The 23,477-nt window shown below is 47.0% G+C and overlaps 1 protein-coding gene across 1 annotated transcript in view; it reads left to right on the top strand.

The window, feature by feature from the left end:
• The first annotated feature begins 16 nt into the window (after positions 1–16).
• MED26 (mediator complex subunit 26) overlaps positions 17–23,477 on the top strand; it is a 56,364-nt gene continuing 32,903 nt past the window's right edge. The window contains exon 1 of the mRNA XM_022558494.2: positions 17–15,097. Within this exon, the coding sequence (XP_022414202.1) occupies positions 15,026–15,097 (72 nt within the window). The 5' untranslated portion in view covers positions 17–15,025. The remainder of the gene's footprint in view (positions 15,098–23,477) is intronic.

The raw sequence follows: 23,477 nt of genomic DNA, 5'->3' as shown, positions 1-23,477 counted from the left end.
TATTGAATATAGTTGATTTAAAATGTTGTGTTAATTTCTGCTGTAGAAGTTGACTGTCAATTTGAGTTGTTTCAAATTACACTTTGGGAAACACCTAGGATTCATTTATTGTGGAGGCTGTCAAAAAGTCAGAAAAGAGGCAATGTTAGATACTCCTCTTCAGTTTTTGTTCAATAAATGTTGGGCAGGAATTGGGCAAATACGATTTTGGGCTGCACCTGGAAGAATCGAACGAGTTAGTGATAATGGTGGGATTTTGCTAGGCCAGGGTCAAGTCCACTTGTCTTACTGCTCAGCTAATTCATTCTACTTCATAGCTTCTGTAATTTATTCCCTTGTCAAATCTGGGCCGAGTATCACCCCGTGGTTTGTAAGTAGCAGGGAACAGGGCTGCTGAATCGAGCTTCTCGCAGGTCGGTGTTCTTGTCAGCAGGAACGGACGTGCCAAGATCTTGGCTGGTCAGTCCTCAAGCCATATGAATGATGTGAGGAAACCTCCCTGCCTTATTCAGACCGGCGCTGAGGTTTCAATGAGGTGAGGCATTTGTGTGTCGTGGGGATGAATCGAGCTCGGAGGAGAGAATGCTGTCATTGAGATTTTGTTTCAATAGTTGTATTTTTCACCAGAGAACTATTTTCTCATTGTTCAGTTCTTATGAGCAGTGGAGCTGTGGGGGATGCACATCAAAGGCTGTTGTACATTTTTAAAGTGGCAACTCATGGGTGTGTATCTTTAGGAGGCTTTTCAAGAACCCACACTGGCACCAAAGGTTACCCAAGTTTGAATTTTGAGTACCTAGGGTCCCACAGCTTGTAAGTGCTCATGTTCTGGGTCAGTTAGATGTGGGTTCAAATCCCATCTCTGCTTCTTGCTCATGGGGCCTTGGCTGGTTATTTCTCCTCTCTAAGCCTCAGTTTCCACATCTTTAAAATGGGCCTGAAAGTCAAACCTAGTGGTGTTATTAAAAGGTTCAGTGAACTTGAAGGTGAGCCAGGTGCTTGACTGGGTGGCGCCCAGTAAGCACTCAGTACCTATGGGTGTCCTCACTGCCCGGATTTTCTCTCTTCTTGCCTACATTCATCCAAGCAGTCCACACACAGACAGTTAAAGGAGCAATCACATCATTTTAAAAAATTGGAAACAATTTCCAGCATGGAAAACCTTTTCCTGTCTTCCCATTCCTTTTCTAGCATTTTTCTTATACATATTGGTATATTCGACATAGTTCAACAGTGGTAAGGCAGTTTGGGTTCTGCTGTTTTCTTTTTTTTTTTTTTAAGTTAAAATATAGTTGATTTACAATGTTTCAGGTGTACAGCAAAGTGATTCTGTTATACATATATATATATATTCTTTTTCCTATTCTTTTCCATTATAGGTTATTACAAGGTATTGAATGTAGTTCCCTGTGCTATACAGTAGATCCTTGTTGTTTATCTATTTTATGTATAGTAGTGTGTATCTGTTAATCCCAAACTCCTAATTTATTCCTTTCCCCTTTGGTAACCATAATTTTTTTTTCCATGTCTGTGAGTCTCTGCTGTTTTCATTTTGACATCATTTCCTTCATATTTTCTGGGCTGCCAGAGAGGCTTCATGGGTCTCATTTTTAACTATCGTGCAGCATCAATATATCTCATTTTAACCTTGGCCCTCTCATATGTACTTTGAACTTGTACTTTATCCGCTGTTATAAATGCCACTGCGATCACCATTGTTGTGACCTTTGCTGGCTTCCCTCACTGGTACTTCCCAGAGTACCCGGGAAGGCTACATCATCATGTACTACCACTGTAGCTTTAGTGGCTTTTGTTTGTTTTATTTTGTTTTAAAGTTTCTTACTACCAATGCATGTTCATTGTAGAAAAATTATGAAGTCCAGCTTTGCTGTAAGGGAAAAAATAACCTGTAATCACTTTTCCCCAGAGAGCATCACTCTGGGTACACATTCCTCTGGCTCTTTCTCTATGCATGTGCACTGGGTATGGTAGATACCTTTTCTCTATCCAGATGGTATCTTTGTATCTTCTGGCCTGCTTTTCTCACCTGATAATATGAGCACACACCTGTATTTTTACCATTCTTAATAATTGCAAATAAGCCATTGTAAGGACATACCATAATTAATTTAACTAGTCCCCAGCTGATGGAGACTTGAGTTATCTCTAGTGTTTGTCTATTATAAATAACACAGCAATGAACATATCAGTGTATCATCCCTAATGGCTTTTGGGGGTCACTTTACAAAAAGAGAGCCATACTCAATATCTTGTAATAACCTATAATGGAAAGGAATCTGAAAAATCTATATATAGTATATATTTATGTATTACTGAATCACTTTGTGGTACACTTGAAACTAACAAAACATTGTAAATTATATTTCAAAAAAACTGATATAAAAAAAAGTCCACCTTAAAAAAAAGAAAGGATGGTAAAATGACTAAACTTATTAAAGAAACTTGCATTTTAAAAAAAAAAGAGAAATCCACGTTGACAGCTTTAGGCTAAGAACCCCCAGCCCCCAAAAACACATCTTTGACAACTTACTTCTTTGTCTTTATTTACTTAATGTTCATTCGTTCCTATGTATGTATGTTTATGCATACATACATACATACGTACATACATCTCAAAGACCTTGGTTCTAAGTCCCTATCATCTCTGACTAGGAGCGATGTCCCGGCCACTTAAGTAGATTAACTTTGCTTAATCTGTGAGTAAGGATGAGGTTTTCAGCTCCACCCAGATAACTGTTTCTTTATGCAAGTAACAGCAGTTAACATCACACCAGCTGGCTTTCCACCTTGGCCTTGGTAGTTAAGGATCTTAACCACCATCTAAGTAATAAATAAATGCCCACTATTGCTCATCCTGGAGAATGTTACATAGAGTTGCTGCCAAGGTGAGAAGCCGCACGTGGAGAACAAAAAGAAAGTAGAAATTTGCAGCACAAGCCCTGGATGCAAACTTTGGGGTTCATATTGGATATACCCCCTTTTGCTTAGTCCACGCTTGCCGTGTTGAGGAGTGAACCCCGTCTCCTTTCTCTAGGTTTCTCGTTGCACTTCAGTTCCAGATGCTCTAGAGCAGAACTCGGAAACTATGGCCTGCCAGCCCACTGGCAGTCTGGCCCACTGCTTGTTTTATCGGTACCCAGCCACACCCCTTTGGGTATGTGCTCTGTACAGTTGCTTTGGCTGCTTTCCTGCTACGGTGGTAGAGTCGTGACAGAGACTGGCCCACATAGCTGAAAGTACTGGCAGTCTGGCCCATTTACAGAACAAATTCACCGACCCCTGAGCGAAGGGATGATGGAGAGTCTCAAGGTGCCCCTTCCTCCCAAAGCCACTCAGGTGAAATAGTCTGCATGCCTTGTGGTCTGGATTTTAATAAAGACATGTACAAACTTGCTGAAAATGGAGATGGCCATTTTCAAGTGATGTGGTTAACAGAGCAAACCCAATTTTACTTCTTTGGATAGTAGGGGAGAAATCTCTCTGGGCTCCCTGGGATTCCTCTTAAGTAGCAGTGAGAGATGTGATAATGAGATTGGCTCTCCTCTGAAGTGGTTAGATTAGAAAAGTCAATGAGGCATTTCCTTTTCGTGTCAACCATTTTTATTATCTCCTTAACCAAATTTGAGATTATGAAATATTTGACAAACCATCAGGAAAACCTGATGTTTTCCCGCATTGATGAAAGACGAGTGCTGTTTGTGTGTAAAGCAAAAGGCATGCTATTGGGCTTCCCTGGTGGCGCAGTGGTTGAGAGTCCGCCTGCCGATGCAGGGAACACGGGTTCGTGCCCCGGTCCTGGAAGATTCCACACGCCGCGGAGCGGCTAGGCCCGTGAGCCATGGCCGCTGAGCCTGCGCGTCCGGAGCCTGTGCTCCACAACAGGAGAGGCCACAACAGTGAGAGGCCCGCGTACCGCAAAAAAAAAAAAAAAAAAAAAGGCATGCTATTAAAAAAAAAAAAAAAAGATGTAAATTCTACTTGGGGGTTTGTTTTCACCATTCCCTTGATTTTCATTATGCAGAGGAAGGCACTTTATCCCGTTCAAGGCCCTTTCTGGCACTTGAGAGTTCCTAGAAATGAGTTTGGTAATAACAGGTGTGCCTGGATAAGAAATTGGGCAAAGGGACCTGTAGCAAATTGGAAATTCAAAGTCCACATTTTTCAGTAAGAAAATGGCAAGGGCTCATCATCGTCTGGCTCTGTGGCTTTCTTTTTGGCCAGTTGGGTGGTTTTGGATTAGACCAGGGATTAGCAAGCTGCTGCCCACATCTGGCTCCCCGCCTGTCTTTTTACTGCCCACCACCTGTCTCTTCATGGCCCGGAAGGCAGAATGGTATGTTTTTAAATGGTTGAAAAACAAATCAAGATGAAAATGGAAGGAAATTCACGTTTCTTTGTCCATACAGTTTTATGGGAACTCTGTCACACCCATTTGTTTGTGTATCGTCAGTGGCTGCTTTCAAGCTGCAAGGACAGACTTGAGTCCTTGGGACAGAGACCATCTCACCCACAAAACTGTGAACGTGTTGACTGGCTGACTTTTCGTGGAAAGATTGCCAACCCCTGGACTAGACAATTAAAAAAAAAAAAGACATCTTATGGGTGGATCATATTCATCTGTGTTTAGTTTGCATTACTGTGGCTGTTAGTGGTAAATATGGGCCACAAGGATATATGTGTGTGTGTGTGTGTACACACACACACACACATACATAGAGAGAGACTGTGCTTGGGGAGTTTGTAGAAGTTATTTTAGGGGGAGTAAAGCTTGGGTGCATCTAATTAGAGTTTATTATGTGAATCAGGGAAAAAAGTGGAAAAGAGGGTTGTGGCGGAAAGCAAGATGGAGGTCTGCCTCAGACCTGGTATCTGTCACTTACAGAGTGTGACATGGGGCAGCATCTTGGCTTGTTTGTGCCTCCATACCCTTGTCTATGATACAGAGACAGCCCTGACATGTGTCTATAACCTGCCTGATGTGGGGCAGGCACTCAAAAAGTGGTGGTCTTTTCATCAGGGTCAGTACATTTATTAAAAGACATTCTCAACAGGGTTTTGTGAGGCTTAAATGAGATGGTGTTTTAGTCTGTTCGGGCTGCCATAACAAAATGTCACAGACTGGGTGACTTAAACAAAAGACATTTCTTTTCTCATGGTTTCTGGAGGCTGCAAGTCCAAAATCGGTGTCAGTAGGGTTGGTTCCTGGTGAGGCTTCTTTCCTCAGCTTGCAGATTACCACCTTCTTGCTGTGTCCTCACATGGCCTTTCCTCTGTGTGCATCCCTGGGATCACTTCCTTTTTTTTTTTTTTTTAACTTTTAAAATTTTGTTTTATTTATTTATTTTTGGCTGCGTTGGGTCTTCGTTGCTGCGCACGGGCTTTTTCTAGTTGCGTCGAGTGACAGCTACTCTTCGTTGTGGTGCACAGGCTTGTCATTGTGGTGGCTTCTCTTGTTGTGGACCACAGGCTCTAGGCATGTGGGCTTCAGTAGTTGTGGCACGCAGGCTCAGTAGTTGTGGCTCGTGGGCTCTAGAGGCAGGCTCAGTAGTTGTGGCACACGGGCTTAGTTGTTCCACGGCATGTGGGATCTTCCTGGATCAGGGATTGAACCCGTGTCCCCTGCATTGGCAGGCAGATTCTCAACCACTGTGCCACCAGGGAAGTCCAGGGGTCTCTCTTCTCATAAGGACACCAGCCATATTGGATCAGGAGCCCACCCTTATGACCTCATTTAAACTTAGTTACCTCTTTAAAGGTTCTGTCTCCACATACAGTTGAATTGGGAATTGCAGCTTCAACGTATGAATTTGGAGGAGGGCACAGTTCAGTCCATAATAGATGGTCAAGGGTCTGGGCTGTAGTAGATATTCAATAGCTGTTAGTTTATCTGCTTGGCTAATAGTATGCTTTGAAGCATTAAAAATTAAAAAAACAAAAAACTCCATGTGGTCTAGGAAATCCGACCCTGAGAACTGCTAAGAATGGGCCTTGCCTCCTGTTGTTCCATGGTCAGTTATTTGCGTGGAAGTGAATGGTGGCTTCCACCACAGTGTCTCAGACTCTGATGTCCCCATGAATCCCCTGGGGCTCGTGGCGAAGTGTGGATTCGACTTAGCAGGCTGGGGGCTCAGACTGTGATTCTGCGTTTCTAACCAGCTCCCAGGGGAAGCCTGTGTAGCTGGTCTCTGGACCACACTCTGAGTAGCAAGGGCCTCTGCTATCTGTTCAGTAGCCACTAGCCACCTGTGGCTATTTCAGTTTCCATCTCAATGAGTTAAAATGAAAAACCCAGTCCCCCAGTCACAAGTAGCTACATGTCACATGTATTTCATGGCAGAAAGCTCTAATTGGGCAGCTCTGCATCTGAAAGAGAGGGTGGTAAGCTTTTTTAGTCAGGGGCCTGTATGAGTTTCCTGTGGCTGCTGTGACAAATGGCCCTAGACTTCATGGCTTAAAACAATACATTTATTATCTTACAGTTCTGGAGGTCAGAAGTCCAAAACGGGTCTCAATGGGCTAAAATCAAGGTGTTGGCAGAGCTGGTTCCTTCTAGAGGCTGTAGGGGAGAATCCGTTTCCCTGCCTTTTCCAGCTTTTAGAGGCTGCCCACATCCTTGGTTTGTGGTCCCCTTCCTCCATTGTCCAAGCCAGCAATGGCTGGTCGACTCTCTCTCATGATGCAATCTCTCTGATTCTGACACTTCTCCTTCCCTCTTCCCCATTGAAGACCCCTGTGGTTACACTGGGCCCACCAGGATAATTCAGGAACATCTCTCCATCTTAAGGTCAGCAGAGTAGCAACCTTCCTTCCATCTGCAACTTTAATTCTCCCTTGCCATCTAACACAATTTATTTACAGGTTCCGAGGATTAGGACGGGGCTATCTTTGCGGGCTGGGGCAGGGGGTGTTATTCTGCCAGACAGTAAATATTTTTGGCTTTGCAGACAACACCATCTCCAAACTACATGACTCGCATTTGCCACACACAAAACCAAGCAAACGCACAGGCCTGGCTGAGTGGTTTCTTTTCCTTTTTTTGTCTTTAACCTTCTCATGGTAAATTTCACACACACACAAAAGTAGACCAGTGCAGAGATTTCCAGCAGGGAGCGGTTTTTCAATCTTTTTTCATACTTTGCTCTACTTGACTAATTGTCTACACTTTGCAAATATCTACTACTCGTGTAATCAGGAAAGAAAAAAAAAAAACACAAAGAAGTAAACATCCGAGCATCCAGGAAACCTGAGGGAAACCAACACTGCATTTTGAGGCTAAAAAGGAAAAAGATGCAAACAGAGCTTCTAGAACCTCCACCCTTTTCTTCACCTCCCTGAGCCTGGGAGGTAGGCAGAGCTCAGGATGTTCTCAGGGTAAGTGGGCTCTCAAATTGGTTAGGCTTGCATGGGTCAGGCCCTTTGAATAGAATCTGCTTGCTCATGTCTCCTGACCTCTCCTCCTGAAACTGCACTAAGATAAGAGAATCTTGTCCAAGCCATTTGATACAATAATCCAGCTCTGCTTTAAGGCAAATAAACTCTAGTTGCCTGGATGGGGGATGGGTGGTTCCCATGTCTGACCACTTTGCATCAAAATTGGACTCTCACTTGGGAGTCTGTGGGCCTCAGTGACCCTGGAGAGCACATGGAAGGTTCAGGAAAGGCCAGAAGGAATTTTGATAAATGGCTTGATCTTGTGCATGTGTGTTTGTGTGTGTGTTTCTGAGAAGTTCCATTGGCCAGTTTGGGGTCTTTCATTGTGGCTTCCGTCTGCCTCCATCTGCTCCACCCTCATCACAGTCTCCTCATTTGGTTTTCGACATCAACCCCTTGGCCTTCGTCTGCTCTTTAGGGAAATGGCTTGTACCTGATTTGGTTCATGTGTTTCCCTGTGAGTCTGGGAACCCCAAGCTCTGTACCATAGTCATCATCCTGCCCCCAATCCAGCCACATGACTTTGGCCAGGTCCTCTGAGGATCCAAGTCACCCAGTTGGAGAATTAGGTGACCAGTGTGACAGACAGAAGTGGAGAAAACCCACTTAGGGATGGTGAGAAATAAGGCTGAGCAGGAACATGGGCAACGCATGTGTATGGCGTGTATCAATGTGTGACATGTGTGGTGTGTGACAAGAGGACCTCGAAAGGCCAAGGACTTAGGCAAGATGAACTAGGAGACTACTAAATTTTTAGAGCGGGGACAAGAAGATTCAAACCCTGTGTCAGAAAGAGCCAATCACGGATAAAAGCTATGACAAATTTATCATTTATCCTGCAGTTCCTTCACTGAACTTCTTATTTTACTTCTGTAGACAAATAAAATAAAATAAAATAAAATAAAAAATTAACTAGAGAATTAGTAGAGTGACTGTTTCTTTGCTTCATGAGAGTAATTGAGAGAACATAAAACTGCAGTAAACAAAAGAATAGCTTCTGATCCAGTCTAACAAATGATTAGATCATTCCAATCGTGATTAGGTTATTTGAGCACTTCAAATACATTACACACTATTTTAGCAAGATTTAAAAAAATTTTATATAATTTTTAAAGGTTACTTCCATTTACAAAATTATTAGCTATATTCCCTGTGTTGTACAGTACATCCTTGTAGCCTATCTCACACCCAGTAGTTTGTACCACCCACTCCCTCACCCCTATATTGCCCGCAGCCCCCACTGCTAACCACTGGTTTGTTCTCTATATCTGTGAGTCTTAGCAAGATTTTTGAGGTCTTCTTTTTAAAAAGAAATAAAGCAAAAAGAATAATTTTATGACTACAAACCAAAAAGACAGACAAAATTGATTTTATAATTTCCAAAGTATGTTACCTGGTCTGTCTTCTGAAGAATTAAATATAAATTGAAAAGAGATTGATACAAGCATACCTAAAGCTCCTAGAAAAAGACTAGATGGCAGTAGAAAAGTGGAAGTAAAAGAGAGATTAGGGCTTCCCTGGTGGCGCAGTGGTTGAGAGTCCGCCTGCCGATGCAGGGGACACGGGTTCGTGCCCCGGTCCGGGAAGATCCCACATGCCGTGGAGCGGCTGGGCCCGTAAGCCATGGCCGCTGAGCCTGCGCGTCCGGAGGCTGTGCTCCACAACGGGAGAGGCCGTGACAGTGAGAGGCCCGCGTACTGCAAAAAAAAAAAGATTAATCTTTTATTTCCTTCGTGTGTGTGTCTGTGTGTGTGTTAAAATTATGTGTACTGTGTTGTTTTTATATATGATTATCCTTTACACTGTACTGAAGGTTAGCATAATAAAGAAGATAATTAAAGCTTAAAAAAAAAAGAGTTGCCTGGATGTGTGCGTTCAGTAGATGAGAGAGAGGAATGGTCAGCAGGCAAGAAGATTGGGGCGGAGGAGGGAACACAAGAGACACATGGCAAATGACAAATATGAGGCAGGAGGGGTGCCAGAGCTGAGTAGTGGTAAAGACCAGAGAGCAAGGTTTGGAATCAGAAAGATCCAGCCTGGAATCCCAGCTGCATCGTTGTGGGCTAAGTGGCTGTGGGCAAGTCTCCTCATTCTTCAGCCTCAGGCTCCTCCTTGTGTGTCATTTGAGGATTGCAGTAGCAACTATGTGTCCGCTAGCACTGTGTAACAAGTGACCCCAATACTAAGTGGCTTAAAACATCTATATTTAGTTACAGTTAAGTGGGCAGGAAATTGGACCAGCCCGGTGAGGCTGTCTCTGAGCTCCAAGGAGGCTTCTCGACTCATGTATCTTGGCGCCTCAGCCCGGGTGGCCCAGCTGATGGGGTTAGACATGTGGGGCACAGCATTCTGTGTCTCCTGGTTCCTTATTCTCCATGGAGGCCCCAGGCCGCTCCCTCTTGCCACGTGCCCCTCCAGTACGGTCAGATTCTGACATGGTAGCTTGGTGCTCTCAGGACTGCGAAGGCAGATGGACACTGCCAGGCTACTGCCTCCTCTTGTTTTTAACAGTTTTATTGAGATATAATTCACATACAGGTCACCTACTGAAATTGGATGATTCAGTGGTTTTTGGTATATTTACAGAGGCAACCATCACTACAGTCTAATTCCAGAACATTTTTATGACTCCAAAAAGAAACCCCGCACCCATTAGCAACCACTGCAAATTCTCTCCGAGCCCTGGCAACCATCAATCTACTTTCTGTCTCTATGGATTTGCCTATTCTGGACATTTCATATAAATGGGAGCATACAAGATGTGGTCTTTTGTGTCTGCCTTCCTTCATTCAGCATGATGTTTTCAGGGTTCATCCACATTGTGACATGTGTTGGCACTTCACTCCCTTTTATGGTTGAGTAATATTCCAGTGTATAGATGTACACTTCGTTTATCCAATCACCAGTTGATGGGTTTTTGGCCTTTGCACGTTGCACTTACTAAGGATAGAGCTGCTGTGGACATTTACCTGTACAAGTCTGTGTCAGTGTATGTTTTCAGTTTTCTTGGGGTGATTCGCAGGAGTGGAATTGCTGAGCTGTGTGGTAACTGCCAGGCCTTCTTAGAGGTTCACTCTGGATCCGGGAGAGTGTGGCTTCTACCGCATCCTCTAGGCCAAAGTGAGTTGCAGACCCCACACAGAGTCAAGGGGAGGAGCTGATGCAAGCGTCTGACTGTCCAGAGGGCTTCATCAGGGCCCTCATGTGAAGCCCTCAGTGGAACTTGACACATAGTAGGTACTCAATATTACTCCCAGTCGTTATTCTCTTGATTACTAAAAATTATACAAAATTGGGGCCGTAGGGAAAACACAAACTGTTAGGACTTAGATTGACAACCATCAGTCAGCCTGATAGCAAACCCATCTTCAGGATTTTGGAGATTATGATTATACTTCAAATTAGCAGTACCTCAGTCAGAAGGTGAGAATTAGAGGCTACTAGAGGTCAGAATAACACCAGCACTGGACGAGATCATCAGGAGGCATCACATATTCCTTCTAGAAAATGTGGAACTTCAGGCAAAAGTGTCAGAATAAAAATCACCTGTCAGAGATAAATGTTTTGGTTTCTTCCACTATTTTTTCTATGAATTATGTGCATAAGTATATATATTTTAATGCAACTAAAATTAAGATTGTAAGATATATAGTTTATATGTTGCGTTTTAAAATTTAATATTGGGAGCATTTTCCTGTATTATTCAATGCTGGTTTATAATGGCTAGGTTATCTAGCTAGCCAGCTCTATATTCTTTTATTTATTTTTGAAGTTTAATCTATAGTGGCATACAGCTTGGTGAATTTCTATATGTTGCCTACATAAGACAAGACCACCACCCAAATGGAATTACAGAATCCTATGGTTCCTCCTAGTCCGTAACCATCCCATTTTCATGAACTGACTCCCAGTTTATTTATATACCCCCCGATTACTGGACACATAGGTAGCTTCCAGTCTTTTGCCCTTAGAAATGATGCTGCTGTGATCTTCCTTGTACAGACACATTTGTCTGCATCTGATTGCTTCCTCCAGATACGTTTCTAGAAATTGTGAAATGCCGAGTCAGAGGGTGTCAATGTATGGAAACGCTCTCCGTTGAAATGCTGCCTCCATGTCAGTCATTTTTCTCTGTACTCCAGAATTCCCCTCTTTGTGCTTCTGCAACACTTTGCTTGGACAGTACAACTATGGTATTGTATTAATGAGCCCCTAACCTGTTTTCAAGTCTTGGCTTCAAAACTAGCTCCCCAGGAGCAGGCTTTGTGCATGTTTGTATCCCCACACTTGGAGACATGATAAAAATTGAGTTCTCTCACCTATCTTTGAAACCCTTCCTAAAAGCAGTGACATATCAGGGGCTATTCAGAACCAGTTGAAACTGGCTTCACTTTGGAACAGGACTTGCTGCAAAGCCACGCAGAACTCTGAAACCCATCTCTAGGTGCTTCTGAGATCATTGATATGGCTGAAGGAGTTAATACGCGAGAGTGTTTTTTAAAAATTCCCACCAGACCGTTAAACTCAGAGCAAACATATGGGTCCAAGTCGGGTAGTGGGTTTGCACACATTTTCCTATTAATCATTGGAGTCTTCACATACCTTATTGGGATAAGTCCAGTAACAACTTCTCCTTTAAGTTGCCCAACTCCAGGGGTTTATGTGTCTAAAGGGGCACAGCTGCTTTTCACTTCAGGTGTGTCTGCCCAGGTATGCCTGCTGTTGCTCCTCGCCACCACCTGCTGTCACTGTTGAACACTGGTCCGCTGCAGTTGTGGGAGCTGGCCTGCTCATGGCCTCCTATTGTGATGCTGTTGCTTGTCCGGATAGGAGGAGGAGTCCACTCCCAACCTGCCAAGCTTGGCTGAGGATGCTGGGCACTCAGGCCCCTGAAACTACCTTCCCTGCCACTTCCCGTGGCAAGAGCAAGTCAGGGGTCAGAGCCACTTCCTCTCCCTTCGTCTTTGGGGGCCACCTTGCTAAGAGGTGAGGCATTCCAAGCACAAAAGATCTTGTCCTCTCAGGACAGTGGGGCTGGTGCTATCTAAATAATTTTAGGGACATATTGCCAGGGAAGAACCATTATAGCAAGAGGATTTACTTCGAGCCCCAACTTTGCCATTTCAAGTATCTCTTCCTCAAAGCAAAAAGTCTGCTAGGTGAACTGCATTATCTACCCTGGACCTAAGAGAACTGCTAACATTTTCAAGACTCCCATTTAGTGGCTATCTGATTTAATCTTTATAAGCACCCTTTGTATATACGTTAAATGTGGAATAATACTACATATACTATATATAGAATCTGTGTGTGCCCATGTGCATCCTCATGTGTATTTATATCTAATGAAGTACTTCATTTATTAAATATTTATTGAGCCCCCACTGTGTGCCAGATCTGTGGAACTGAACTGCATAAGTACGTCTGGGTGTGTGTATACAACTGCCATGTGTTTGGATGAGACATTCATTCACTTATTTCACATATATTTAATAAGCACTCCTCTATCTACTGGGGACACGGAATCAGTGCCCTTGTGGAGCTCACAGTCATCTTAATGTTTCTTCTTAGTTTAAAAAGAGTAGGTAAATGGAGTGCTTTCCAGATCTTTCTTAAGTAACCTGACCCATGGGAAACAAATTGCTTGTTTCTAAGTAACCCTTGATTTAAAAAATAATATATTGTATATCTGAGTCAGAAATTAAAAAGGGAGGCAGGACAGGAATATCCTTGGGGGAGTGCTTGTTTATTTTGCTTGTCTGAAGTGAGATAAAGAATATCTCCAAGTGGGCTTGTTTCCAACCGGGACAATGTACACAAAGCACCTCATTCTAGGAGGGAGAGTGAGTAAATAAGAGACGTCTTTTGCCGGTATTTATTGCCTCCTACAAGTGTGATGTAAAACTTTTCACACGTGCAGAAGCAGGCAACCACAACCACGTGCGGAAGCCGCCGTTTTTGCAAATAAAAATGCTTCCCAGAAGCATGACAAATGCAAGACTAACAGGTGTAGCACAGATCCAAGGCGCACATGTGGTTCTCATAAGCTGCCTCTGTTTTAAATCTAGGCCTTCCTGTAACAACGAAAAAAGTTATTTCTTCCGAGGCTGCGGCTCATAATCCACTCAGCCTGCCTTTCTACCCCTTCGCATAACCGTATATTTAACAGAGCTTCCAGAAAGAGAGGAGACAGCAATGAAAGAAGGCAGTGAGGGGGCGGGGGGGGAGCCCTTAGACTTGACATTTAACAATTCTGGGTTTGACCTATAACTCTGGGTGACCTTGGGCCTCAGTTTCCTCCTTTATAAAGGAGGTTCAGAGAATGAGGGCTTCAATTTTCCAGCATCTCCACGCAAAGCAGGGTAGAAGGGTCTTTTAAACCAGTGATTCTCAACAGGGGTCGGTTCTGCCAACCAGGGGACCTCTGGCAGTGACAGGAGACATTTTTGGTCGTCCCCAGCGGGGAAAGGGTGCTACTGGCATCTAGTGGGTAGAAACCAGGGATGCTGCTGAACATCCTGCAATGCACAGGACAGGCCCTGCAACAACAGTGATCCGGCCCCAAATGTTACTGGTGCCCAGGTTGAGAAACCCTGGCGTGGACACAGGTTTGCAACGTTGGTGTCAGCTCATGGTTTGGGGCTTTCCCAGCTTGGGGTAGCGGCTCCTCCGTGAGGCACTTTCCAGTCTCATGCTTTTGGGATCCTGGCCCTCGGCGCTGCCGACCCCGGGTTCGCATCCACGACCTCTGGAGGGGCGGGGGCGGCAGCGTTCCTCGGCTCCTCAGTTGACCCGCGCACGGAATTACAACGTGGACGTCTGCCTACTGACCCCCAGGAACGCAGATAGAGAGGCTGAGGAGGACCCCCGGGCTCAGAAAACTTGGCAGCTCCTCCCACCCGCGACTCCCGTCACCTCCGTCAGAATGGGGAAAGCTTTTCTACCCCAGGAGGGGTCCTTCCGCTGTCCTCTCCGCCCCGCTGCCCTAAGGCGGCCACCCAGAGCGCCCGGGTTCAAGGACTCGGCGCGTATCGACCGTTTCCGTCGGAAACGTCGGCCCCCGCCCAGCTTGGGTGGGGGCGGGGCCTCAGGCGGTGGCCGTTGCCCTGCCCAACCGCCTCCCAACGTCACCTTTGACCGGGAGGGAACAATGCGCCTGCGCGCGCATGCGTAAGAAATGAGAGGGCGTGGCCCGCGTGTGGCCCCGCCCAAGTTTGGCGTCTCAGCCCGCCCCATCTCCCAACCTCCTCAGTGTGGTGCCGACGCTGCGTGCGGCGCGGGTTACCCAGAGTGCTCCGCGCGGGGGCTGCTCACTGGAGTTTGGTTCTCGAAGCGGCGGCAGCAGCGGCGACGGCTCCGGCGGCTCCTCCTCCTCCTCTGGTGGCGGCGGCGCCCCGGGCCTGAGCCCCGGCCCCGGCTCCCCTCTCCGCCACCCCGCGCGCCCCCACTTCCCCCGGTGCCGCGGGGAACATGAGGCTCCGCTCCCGGAGGCCGGCGAGTGAGTGACCCCCGTCCGCCGCCTCAGCCCGCCCGCCCGCTGGCCCGGCCGCTCCCCCCCCGCCTCGCCCAGGCAATGACAGCGGCTCCGCCGTCTCCGCAGCAGATCAGGGACCGGCTGCTGCAGGCCATCGACCCCCAGAGCAACGTAAGTGTTCACCGCACGGGCTGAGGTGGAGGCCGCGTGGGCCCGGGACCCTCCCCCTCCATAGTGCCCCTCCCCCGCAGGGCTCCGGGGGACCCCCCGGCCACCCACCTAACCCCGAGGGCCGCTGCCATCCCGGCCTCTCGCCCCCCAGGCCCGGGCCGGGGGCTGGTCGGGCAGCCCGGCGGCGCTCGGTACGTGAGGCCGAGGCTTTCGTGCGGCCTGGGCGGAGGGAGCAGATGGGAGCTGAGATCAGAGCTTTTTCTCCTCTCCCGCTCCAGCTCTACGACCCTTGCTGCTCCTGACGGAGCTCCCCCGCCTCGCCCTTCCCGGGGGACCCGCGACCCCCGGGAAGCCCTCCCGGCCGGGGGGAGGGGAGGGGGGAAGGCTGTGGAGCAACTGGTGTCCGGGGTATGACTCGGGGAGCCGGTGCCGGCGGTGTCTTGGTCTTCTGGGTGATCAGGGAAGTCCTCTTTCTCTTTCCTCCCGTCTGGAAGCACCTTCCTGGCTTCGGAGGGAACCCCCCTGGCCTGCTTTGCACCTAGCCGGGTGCCCAGGGCACTCGGAGAGTCCCTTTTGGTTCTGAGAGTGGACATGCCTTTGGCGGGTCTCTCTTGGGGTCCCTGCCGACAGAAGATGATCTTGTGGAGAGTGGGATTCTTTCTGTTACCTTTCTGGGCCTAAGTACTCATTACGTCTCAGACCAAGCCAGAGCCCTGCTTTTTGGTAGTGAATTAAAGGTGATTGTTTGCTCTCCCATTCCACCCAGAGCCCTCCGTCGGCTGTCTACGCCCTACCTGGGGTCCTAGCCTGTTAGTTTGTGACCTAGGCCATCAGGGTTAACCCCAGGGTGTCGCTTTCTCAGGTGCTCCTCCACGGAGACTACTGTTTGTGGAGGGATCTCCCCTGCCCCCCTCCGTGTGTGTAGGGAAAGACTCATCGTGTTCTCATATTTTTTTATGAGTGGTTTACGGCCACAGGGGTCATTTCCCCCTGTGGCAGGAGCAGTGGAGCAATGGGAAGATGTAGTAGCATCCAGGTATGAAGTGAGCCCCTGCATTTCCTGGGAGACCAAGAAGTGGCCATTGAAACCACTTTTTAATGTGCTGGGGATGGAAGAAATAAACCATCTTGGGCTTGGCTAGATAACTTAGGTTTCTGTCACTATGGGGGCTTTTGCTTTTCCTTTACATGAGTTTGGCTGATTACTTTTAGCAGTAGGCTTTAGCCTAGCATTTTGGGAATAATTCATGTTGGATTGTACAATTCTGGCAGAAATAGTTATTTTTGTAAGACTCTGATTTCTGTATCATAAGTAATTCTGTCATTCCTGGTCTTCAGACCCCATTAAGATAGACTTGGTGGTATTGTCTTTAAGAAATATTGTATACATTTTTGTTATGACTCTGGGGGTGGAGTAGGCACAAGCTATATAAAAACCTTGCAGAATTTTTGCAGAAACGGGTGCTGCAGCAATTCCCAAGACTGAAATATTAGAGGATAAAACAAGTGACTTGAAATATATAGCCTTGGTGACTTTTGCATCAGTCAGAGTGTAATTTCTTGAATTCCATGTGCTTGTTTGCCTTCCGGAGAGTCTGAAAGGTTGCTGAGATATTAGCACTGATCCTTAACGCCACCTAGGAAAGCTTTGGGATCAGGAGGCGCTTTAACGGGCAGTCACCATGTTGTAGATTAGGTGGGGCAGTGACCTCAGGGGTTCCAGTGTTGTGTAAGGCTCTAATCTAAAGGGTTCCTAGGAGTACAGGAGGAAGAGAGGCCAAGCCCACGGTTGTGTTACGTGTCATGGAATGCACATTTCACGTGGCTTATTTGGGTGGACTCTTGTGATAGGTCGTGTAGAGTCCTACTAATATAAGTGTGGTGGATGAAATTGGGAAATTGTCTCTGAATATGAGTGGGGAGAAAGTGCCACCTTTAAATGCTGCTGTTGTCAGTGACATCCCTGAGTATTGTTATAAGCCGTTTGACAGGCGTGTGGCTTGGAGCAAACCCCATATAGAAACTCAGAGCCGTGGAGGGATAGGTTGCTGGCAGAGATGGTGTGACCTTATTTCTGCAGTTTCTCTTGATTGACCTGGGCTCAGGTGAGAGCTAGGTGGCTCCAACCAGGCGGTGCCAGCACACAGCTGTTCTTCTCTTCTGCCTTGCCCAAGTAGGAACTCCACTTCTGTATAGTTAGTTGACACATATTTAAGGTGCTCCTGGAAAATAAAAATGGGGACAGTGTTGAAGAGCCAACACTAAAATTAAACCTCTTCTGAGAGAAGCGACAGAGAATTGTGTCATGTAATGCTTACCTTTATGGGCATGCAAGTATGCTAACAAACTTAGCTTTTGCTTGAAAACCCAATGTCAGGCAGCTGACCTAATATCCACAGGTATCTGAAAACTTAGGGAAATAACAAAGTAACACTTTCTGACCATCTCCCTGACAAAGGAGTTCTTAAGAGGAAAGTTGTTTCTTTGCTCTATATTCTAGCTTCTGGAGTATTTGAATATCTATAGCATCAGGCTCTGAGTTAATAATTTCTCTCAACTCAGTAATAAAGTAAATTCTGTACATTCCTTTTCAAAAAGCAACTAACGGTTTTTCAGAACAGTCGAAGCCTTACTCTTCTTGTGTATGGCAGCCCAGAGTGTTGAAAATCTTTCTTAAGTGCAGTCTGTGCCTTTGTTCCATCTTAATCTTGTTTTGTTACGGACAAAGTTGAGGACTGTCTTACTCCTGCCCAGAAATCAGAGTCAGTCCACCCAAGCATAATCTCATCAGCAAATGATTAGGTTCCCGTTTGTATCGGACACTCATTGTTTCTCCAGAGTTCGGGCTTTGTCTTCTCTGTCTAGAGCAGAAGCCTTAGGTGTACTTTCTAAGTGCTGGTTAAACTGACTGAACCCTAGACTCCTTCTTGGGCTGTCCAGCAGGAAACCTCAGGAACTACTTTTCTTCTTCACTGTTCTGCAGACTTCAGGTGCCAAGGGGAGGTGAACAAGGGGCCTCTGCAGAGAGAGACACGGGAAGGATAATTTTCCCACCTAGGAATTTGAAGGTTAAGATACCACTTAGCTTCACTGGACTGCAGGTTCCTCATCTGCAAAGTGGGATTGGGAACGGGTGTATTTGCCCCAAAAGCTCCTTCGAGATCCAGGTTCAGATTCTGGAAGGCGCAGCAGAGGCTAACATGAGTTGTTGTTCTAGAAGTTTTTTCTTTTAATGCAAGGTACATTGTGTGAATTTTCTGAATAACAAACACTAACACACTTCTACACAGAGATGTATGCTTTACCTGACTTTGTGCAGCAGAGTCTCCTGCTTTCTCCCAACAGCCTATAAAGGGAGGTGGGGTGAGTAGCCAGTCTCCCCTTTCTGCAGGTGCAGAAGCAGACATCATGACAGTACTGTTTAGTGAGTGTCTCCCATGGCCAGGAGAGGACAAGATGCCTTTGTTTCCTACTGACTTAATGTGAGGAGACTGCCCTAAAGTTAGGGAGGGACTTAGCCAAAGTCATTAAGCGATAGTGCTTCCAACTTTAAACGCCACCATACTGCTCTCAAACATGGAGAGGCAGCTTCAGAAGAGGCCAAGAAGGCAGTGTCCTTGAGCTGGTAAGAAAAGATGTGGGAGTCTCTTCTCTCCCACACAAGTTTATATGAGATTACAACTTGGGTTCGATTTACCTGTGATAGATCTTACAGGTTGATGACATTAGACAGCCTGTCCCGGAAACATCTTAAGGTTTCTGTCAGGGACACAGAATCCTGGGCCAGACCACACTGTGGTGTGGCAACTGCCAGCTGATGTGGAACTTTTCATGAGTCTTGTGTTCCAGCTTCCTTTTCTGCTTCAAGATTACAGCACTTTTGATGTTAATTTAAAATGCCATTGATCCTGCAGAAAAGAGGAATCTTATAAGTTCTAAAATGGAAGACTATTAGTTCTGATTCTCATTAGTATATTAGAAGATATGAAATCTAAGCATGTGGACTCTTCCTGATCACACTGGTTGCCCACATTCAGTAACCTCCTGTCTTTGCTCCTTTACGTCATGGCCAGGACGTGTGAGGACAGCAGTGTGGCATTTTATGACTTTGGGAAGTAGGCAGGTAACAGTGTTGGTTGTGAAGCAGGTGTAAGACCTTGTTGTGATTCACTCTCTCCCTCAGAAGAAGGTGGACTTTACATTCGGTCTTCATGGAGGTCCTCAGAGGCGGCTCTTGTCAGGGTATGTTGTCCTGGCTGGAGGTCACAGAGGCCTAGGAGGACAGTCCAAGATCAGCTTATGGGGAAGGGGTTTTTGTCCTGATACAGATATAAACAGGCACCATGGTCACCCGGGCTCATGATGCAGCTTCGTGTGGCAGGACATGCCCTCAGGGGTGCCAAGCGTGGAGTTCGGTGAAGGAGGAGAGCTGTATTTACTTTGCCTCAGTTTTGGTGTCCATGTGAGTGTCTTCTCAGACGGAGTTCTGGTTCATCCAGCACTGATTTAACCCAGCCCAACCTCTAGGTGACTGCCTCAGGGGGTCTCCTGCCCCCCCCCCCACCACTGTAAACCGCCTTCTGGAAGCTGGGGGCTCTGTCTCTCAGTAGAAGTTGTGCTTTTCCTTTTTATTCCTGGTGGTGGCTCTGGCCTGAGTCCGCCTGGTCCCTGTGGGGCCCACTAGCTGGTTGTCAGATTGGGTGACTGAGTTTGTGGCTCAGTGGCCGGCTGCGTAGGCAGCACATTTTCAGTCCAGCCTTGTGAGTGCCCATGCTCAGAGCCCCTTCTCAAACTGCTCCTTTTCACTCTCCAGGCACATGAGTAGCGCTGAACAAGTATTGACACAGGGGTTCCATGAACTGGAGAGCATTTCCTGAATAAGGAGGGCCTACCAATATTCCGCATGCTGTGTTTAAAAGTACTCTCTGAATGAATTCCAGGTCTTGGGAGGCAGTATGCTTACGTTTCTTTCTTTCTTTTTTTTTTTTTTTTGTGGTACGCGGGCCTCTCACTGTTGTGGCCTTTCCCGTTGCGGAACACAGGCTCTGGACGCGCAGGCTCAGCGGCCATGGCTCACGGGCCTAGCTGCTCCGCGGCATGTGGGATCTTCCCGGACCGGGGCACGAACCCGTGTCCCCTGCATCATCAGGCGGGCTCTCAACCACTGCGCCTACAGGGAAGCCCTACACTTATATTTCAATCACCAACTGATGCACACTGTTTATGGAGAAATATGGTAAAACTGGAAAAGGTGGCTCAGCAGTTGAATAAACATTTCTAGCAAGCATTTATGGTGCTGGATATGGAGAGTGCAGACCTGGGGGTGCCCAGCTGCAACCCTCCAGGGACCTGGAGCAGGCATAGAGCGTGCACACGGATAGTCTGGGGTGCGGCAGCCTTACAGGGCTACAGCTCTTAGATCCAAGTGGAACAGTTCATGTGTCTTATTCGAAGATAGTTCAGAATTCTTAAGAGCATGAAATGGCTTTCTAGAATCATCATTTTTTTCCATCATTTGAGTTTTCAGAAGCAAAAGGAAGTCAGTTCTTGGTTTGTCTCTGACCTGAGGGGAATGGAGAGTTTGGAGGAGTTGGTAGCAAATCCTTGAACAGTTTGCCCTCTCAGCAATGGGATGGGAAGGGGGCAGGTGTCAGGCTCTGTGAAGGGCCTGGGGCTCGTTTCCAGTACTGGAGTTAGGTAGGCTCTGTGTGGCTTCCGGAGGCAAACCTAGGACTCAGAAGGCAGGAGTTCCTGGGAGGTAGGTGCTGTTGCACTCAGGGGAGCTCTTGATTATCGTCAGAGCTGGCTCAAGAGTCCAGGGCCACCATGCCAGGTGGGCGTGCAGACAGGACTGGGCCCTCTATCTGGGCCCTCAGATTCTTGACCTGTGAGTTCCTGGAGGTTCTGTGATTGTATATGGAGGCTGCTAAAAAGAAGAGTCGTGTCAGGTGATGTGCCACTTCCAGGCAGGTGGGGTTAAAAGCCTTCCAGTGCTCCTGGGACTGCAACAGAGTTTCCTGGATTCATCCATTGGAGGCTGTAAAATGAAGAGCTGCTGTTTACTGAGCACTTACTATATGCCAGGTATTGTGTAGAGTGCTTTGCATCCTTGGTGGTTCTCTGAACCACTCTTGCAAGTGGATGCTCCATCTTCATTTTAGGGGAGAGCAGAGGTTAAGTGATCTGTCCAGTGTCACAGAGGTGGATATGGGAAAGCTCTGGGCCCAAACCCAGTGCTGGTTGGCTCAGAAGCCGATGGGCTTAACAACAGTGTCCCACCTCCTACATAAGCAGTGCCCAGCATGAAAGTTGAACTCCATTTCGTCTTCTGAGGTTAACCTTAAATGTGAAGTGTTTTTAAACGTTAAGTTTTGCATTTCTATTTCCTTCCCATATCCTACCACCTTTCCCCCCTTAAAATCTTCTAGCCTAGTGGGTCCTAACCTTTTTGGGTGTTAGGGTCCATTTTTATGATCAGAAACATTCAGGAACTTCCACATAATGGCAGGTGTACTTTGAGTAGCTGTTTTTTTGTTTTTGTTTTTGGAGAAAACTCAAGGACAGAAGCTACTCCTAATCCAGTAATGTTTTGAAATGAAGTTATAGCTTGTTGTCAGAACAGCATCTACTTAAACCTGGAAGCCGACTTTACTTGTATGTGTGTGACACCTAGGATCGAACCCTTTGTTCTGCCTCTGGTTGGGGCCCCCTGTTGTCCCTACTGCTCTCCCTTTTCCAGAAACCTTTCCTGCTTTAATCAAAGACAGTCTCCTTCTGGCACTGTACATAACTTAAAAATCCTACATTCCTGCTGAGTATAGGTCTTGTTGAACACGTTTTCTATGGGATTGCAAGCTCCTTGCTGGCAGAGCATGAGTTACTCCCCAGGTATCCAGAACTTCTTCAGCAAGTGGGTGCTCAGATGCTTGTTGATCTTCCGTGAAAAGGGCTGGTCTTCAGAATTGGCTGTCAGCGCTTACTGAGCAGGTATGAGGTGCCAGCACTTTTCACCTTTAATCTGTACAGCAACCCTGGGAGGCAGGTACCAGTGCAGAAACTGAGGCGCAGTGGACACACAGCTAGAAGGGATGACACTAGGGTTGGAACCTACCCACCCAGTCCTTAGCCACCTGCTGCTGCCTCCCATGTCACTCGAGAGAGGGCAGTGGATACAAGGCAGACATTCCACTCTCCTGCCTGGATTTGGATCCTTATGCTGGATTCATCTGTACAACGTTTTTATGCTTGTCCCAGAGGAAAGTTGTACCTGAAATACTTTCTGCTTTCTCTTGAACTGGCTGAGGATAAGGTGTGAAGTGTTTTTTCCTTTTTGTTTCTTGGCTGGCATTTTTCACCCCTGACAGTGAAGGTGGCTCTTGATCTTAGATTCCCTGGCTGTCTGTGATCCCTGGAGACACTGTTCAAATGCTACCTTGGGATCCTGTGTCCTTTTTTGGTCATGTGACAAATCAAACCCTTCCTGGACACCCCCCTCTCCCGAGTTTCATTCGTCAAGGGCCAAAAAATGGGTGATGCTTTCTCCAGGCCACACCCTGTGGTGGGTCAGCCTCATGGCTGCTGTGGAGACTCTAGTCACTTGTCCACTGTGTGCACAAAGTGATTTTGTAGGTGGCTGGCCTTGGCTCTGTGATGGGGGGTTCTGTGGTGCAAACGTCAGCAGTCAGGTGAGTTACTGATGGAGAACTCAGCTGCACATGACTGTGGCTCACACCGAGAGGCCATTGGTGGCCTGGCAGCCCTCCTCCAGGTGCCGGTGGCCCCGCTGTCCTGCTTGTACCTTCAGCTCCTTCCCTTACCCACAGTCCGGTCAGATTTGGCTCCGCATGGTGCCTGGCCCCCCAAGCTGGCTGCAGCTCTGCTTGCACACACCTGGGGGCTGGTTCTCCTTGTCCCCTTGATGCCTTACTTGGATATTCCCGCCTCCCCTATTCCACCTTAGCTCTCTTGACCCCTCTTTCCATCAGGTCCCTGGCCTAGCTTGGGTTGGATCATGGGGTGGTGGCCACGTCCGCTTTCCCCTGGGTGATCCCCAAGATAGCTACCTGTGTCCTCCTTCTTGAAGCCAGTTCTCCTGAAAGCCACTTCCAGTAAACACTTCCCATCTTTTTTTTACCCCTTGGTGCACCTTGCATCTGTGCCAGGCAAATAGTTGGCAAGCTAGCTTTTTAGAGCTGCGAGGGTGGGGGGTGAGTGACACTGACGTGTAGGTATATAAACTAGGAAGAGTTTACCCTTTCTGCTCATTGTTTCACATTGTTTCCTTCAAGTGTTCAGTTAGATAGTTGCAGGCAGAGCACCTTACTAATTCTTTTAACCCCTTTTCTCTAGAGGGAGGGTGGCACTGCACTCATGACAGGAG

Source organism: Delphinapterus leucas, unplaced genomic scaffold, assembly GCF_059928025.1.
Source record: "Delphinapterus leucas isolate spDelLeu-1000000601 "Yukka" unplaced genomic scaffold, BTC_Dleu_Yukka2 spDelLeu_asBTCV2_sq25, whole genome shotgun sequence".
NCBI classification, from domain to species: domain Eukaryota; kingdom Metazoa; phylum Chordata; class Mammalia; order Artiodactyla; family Monodontidae; genus Delphinapterus; species Delphinapterus leucas.
The sequence above is the reverse complement of the archived record's forward strand: the minus strand, read 5'-3'. Positions and strand labels throughout refer to the sequence as shown.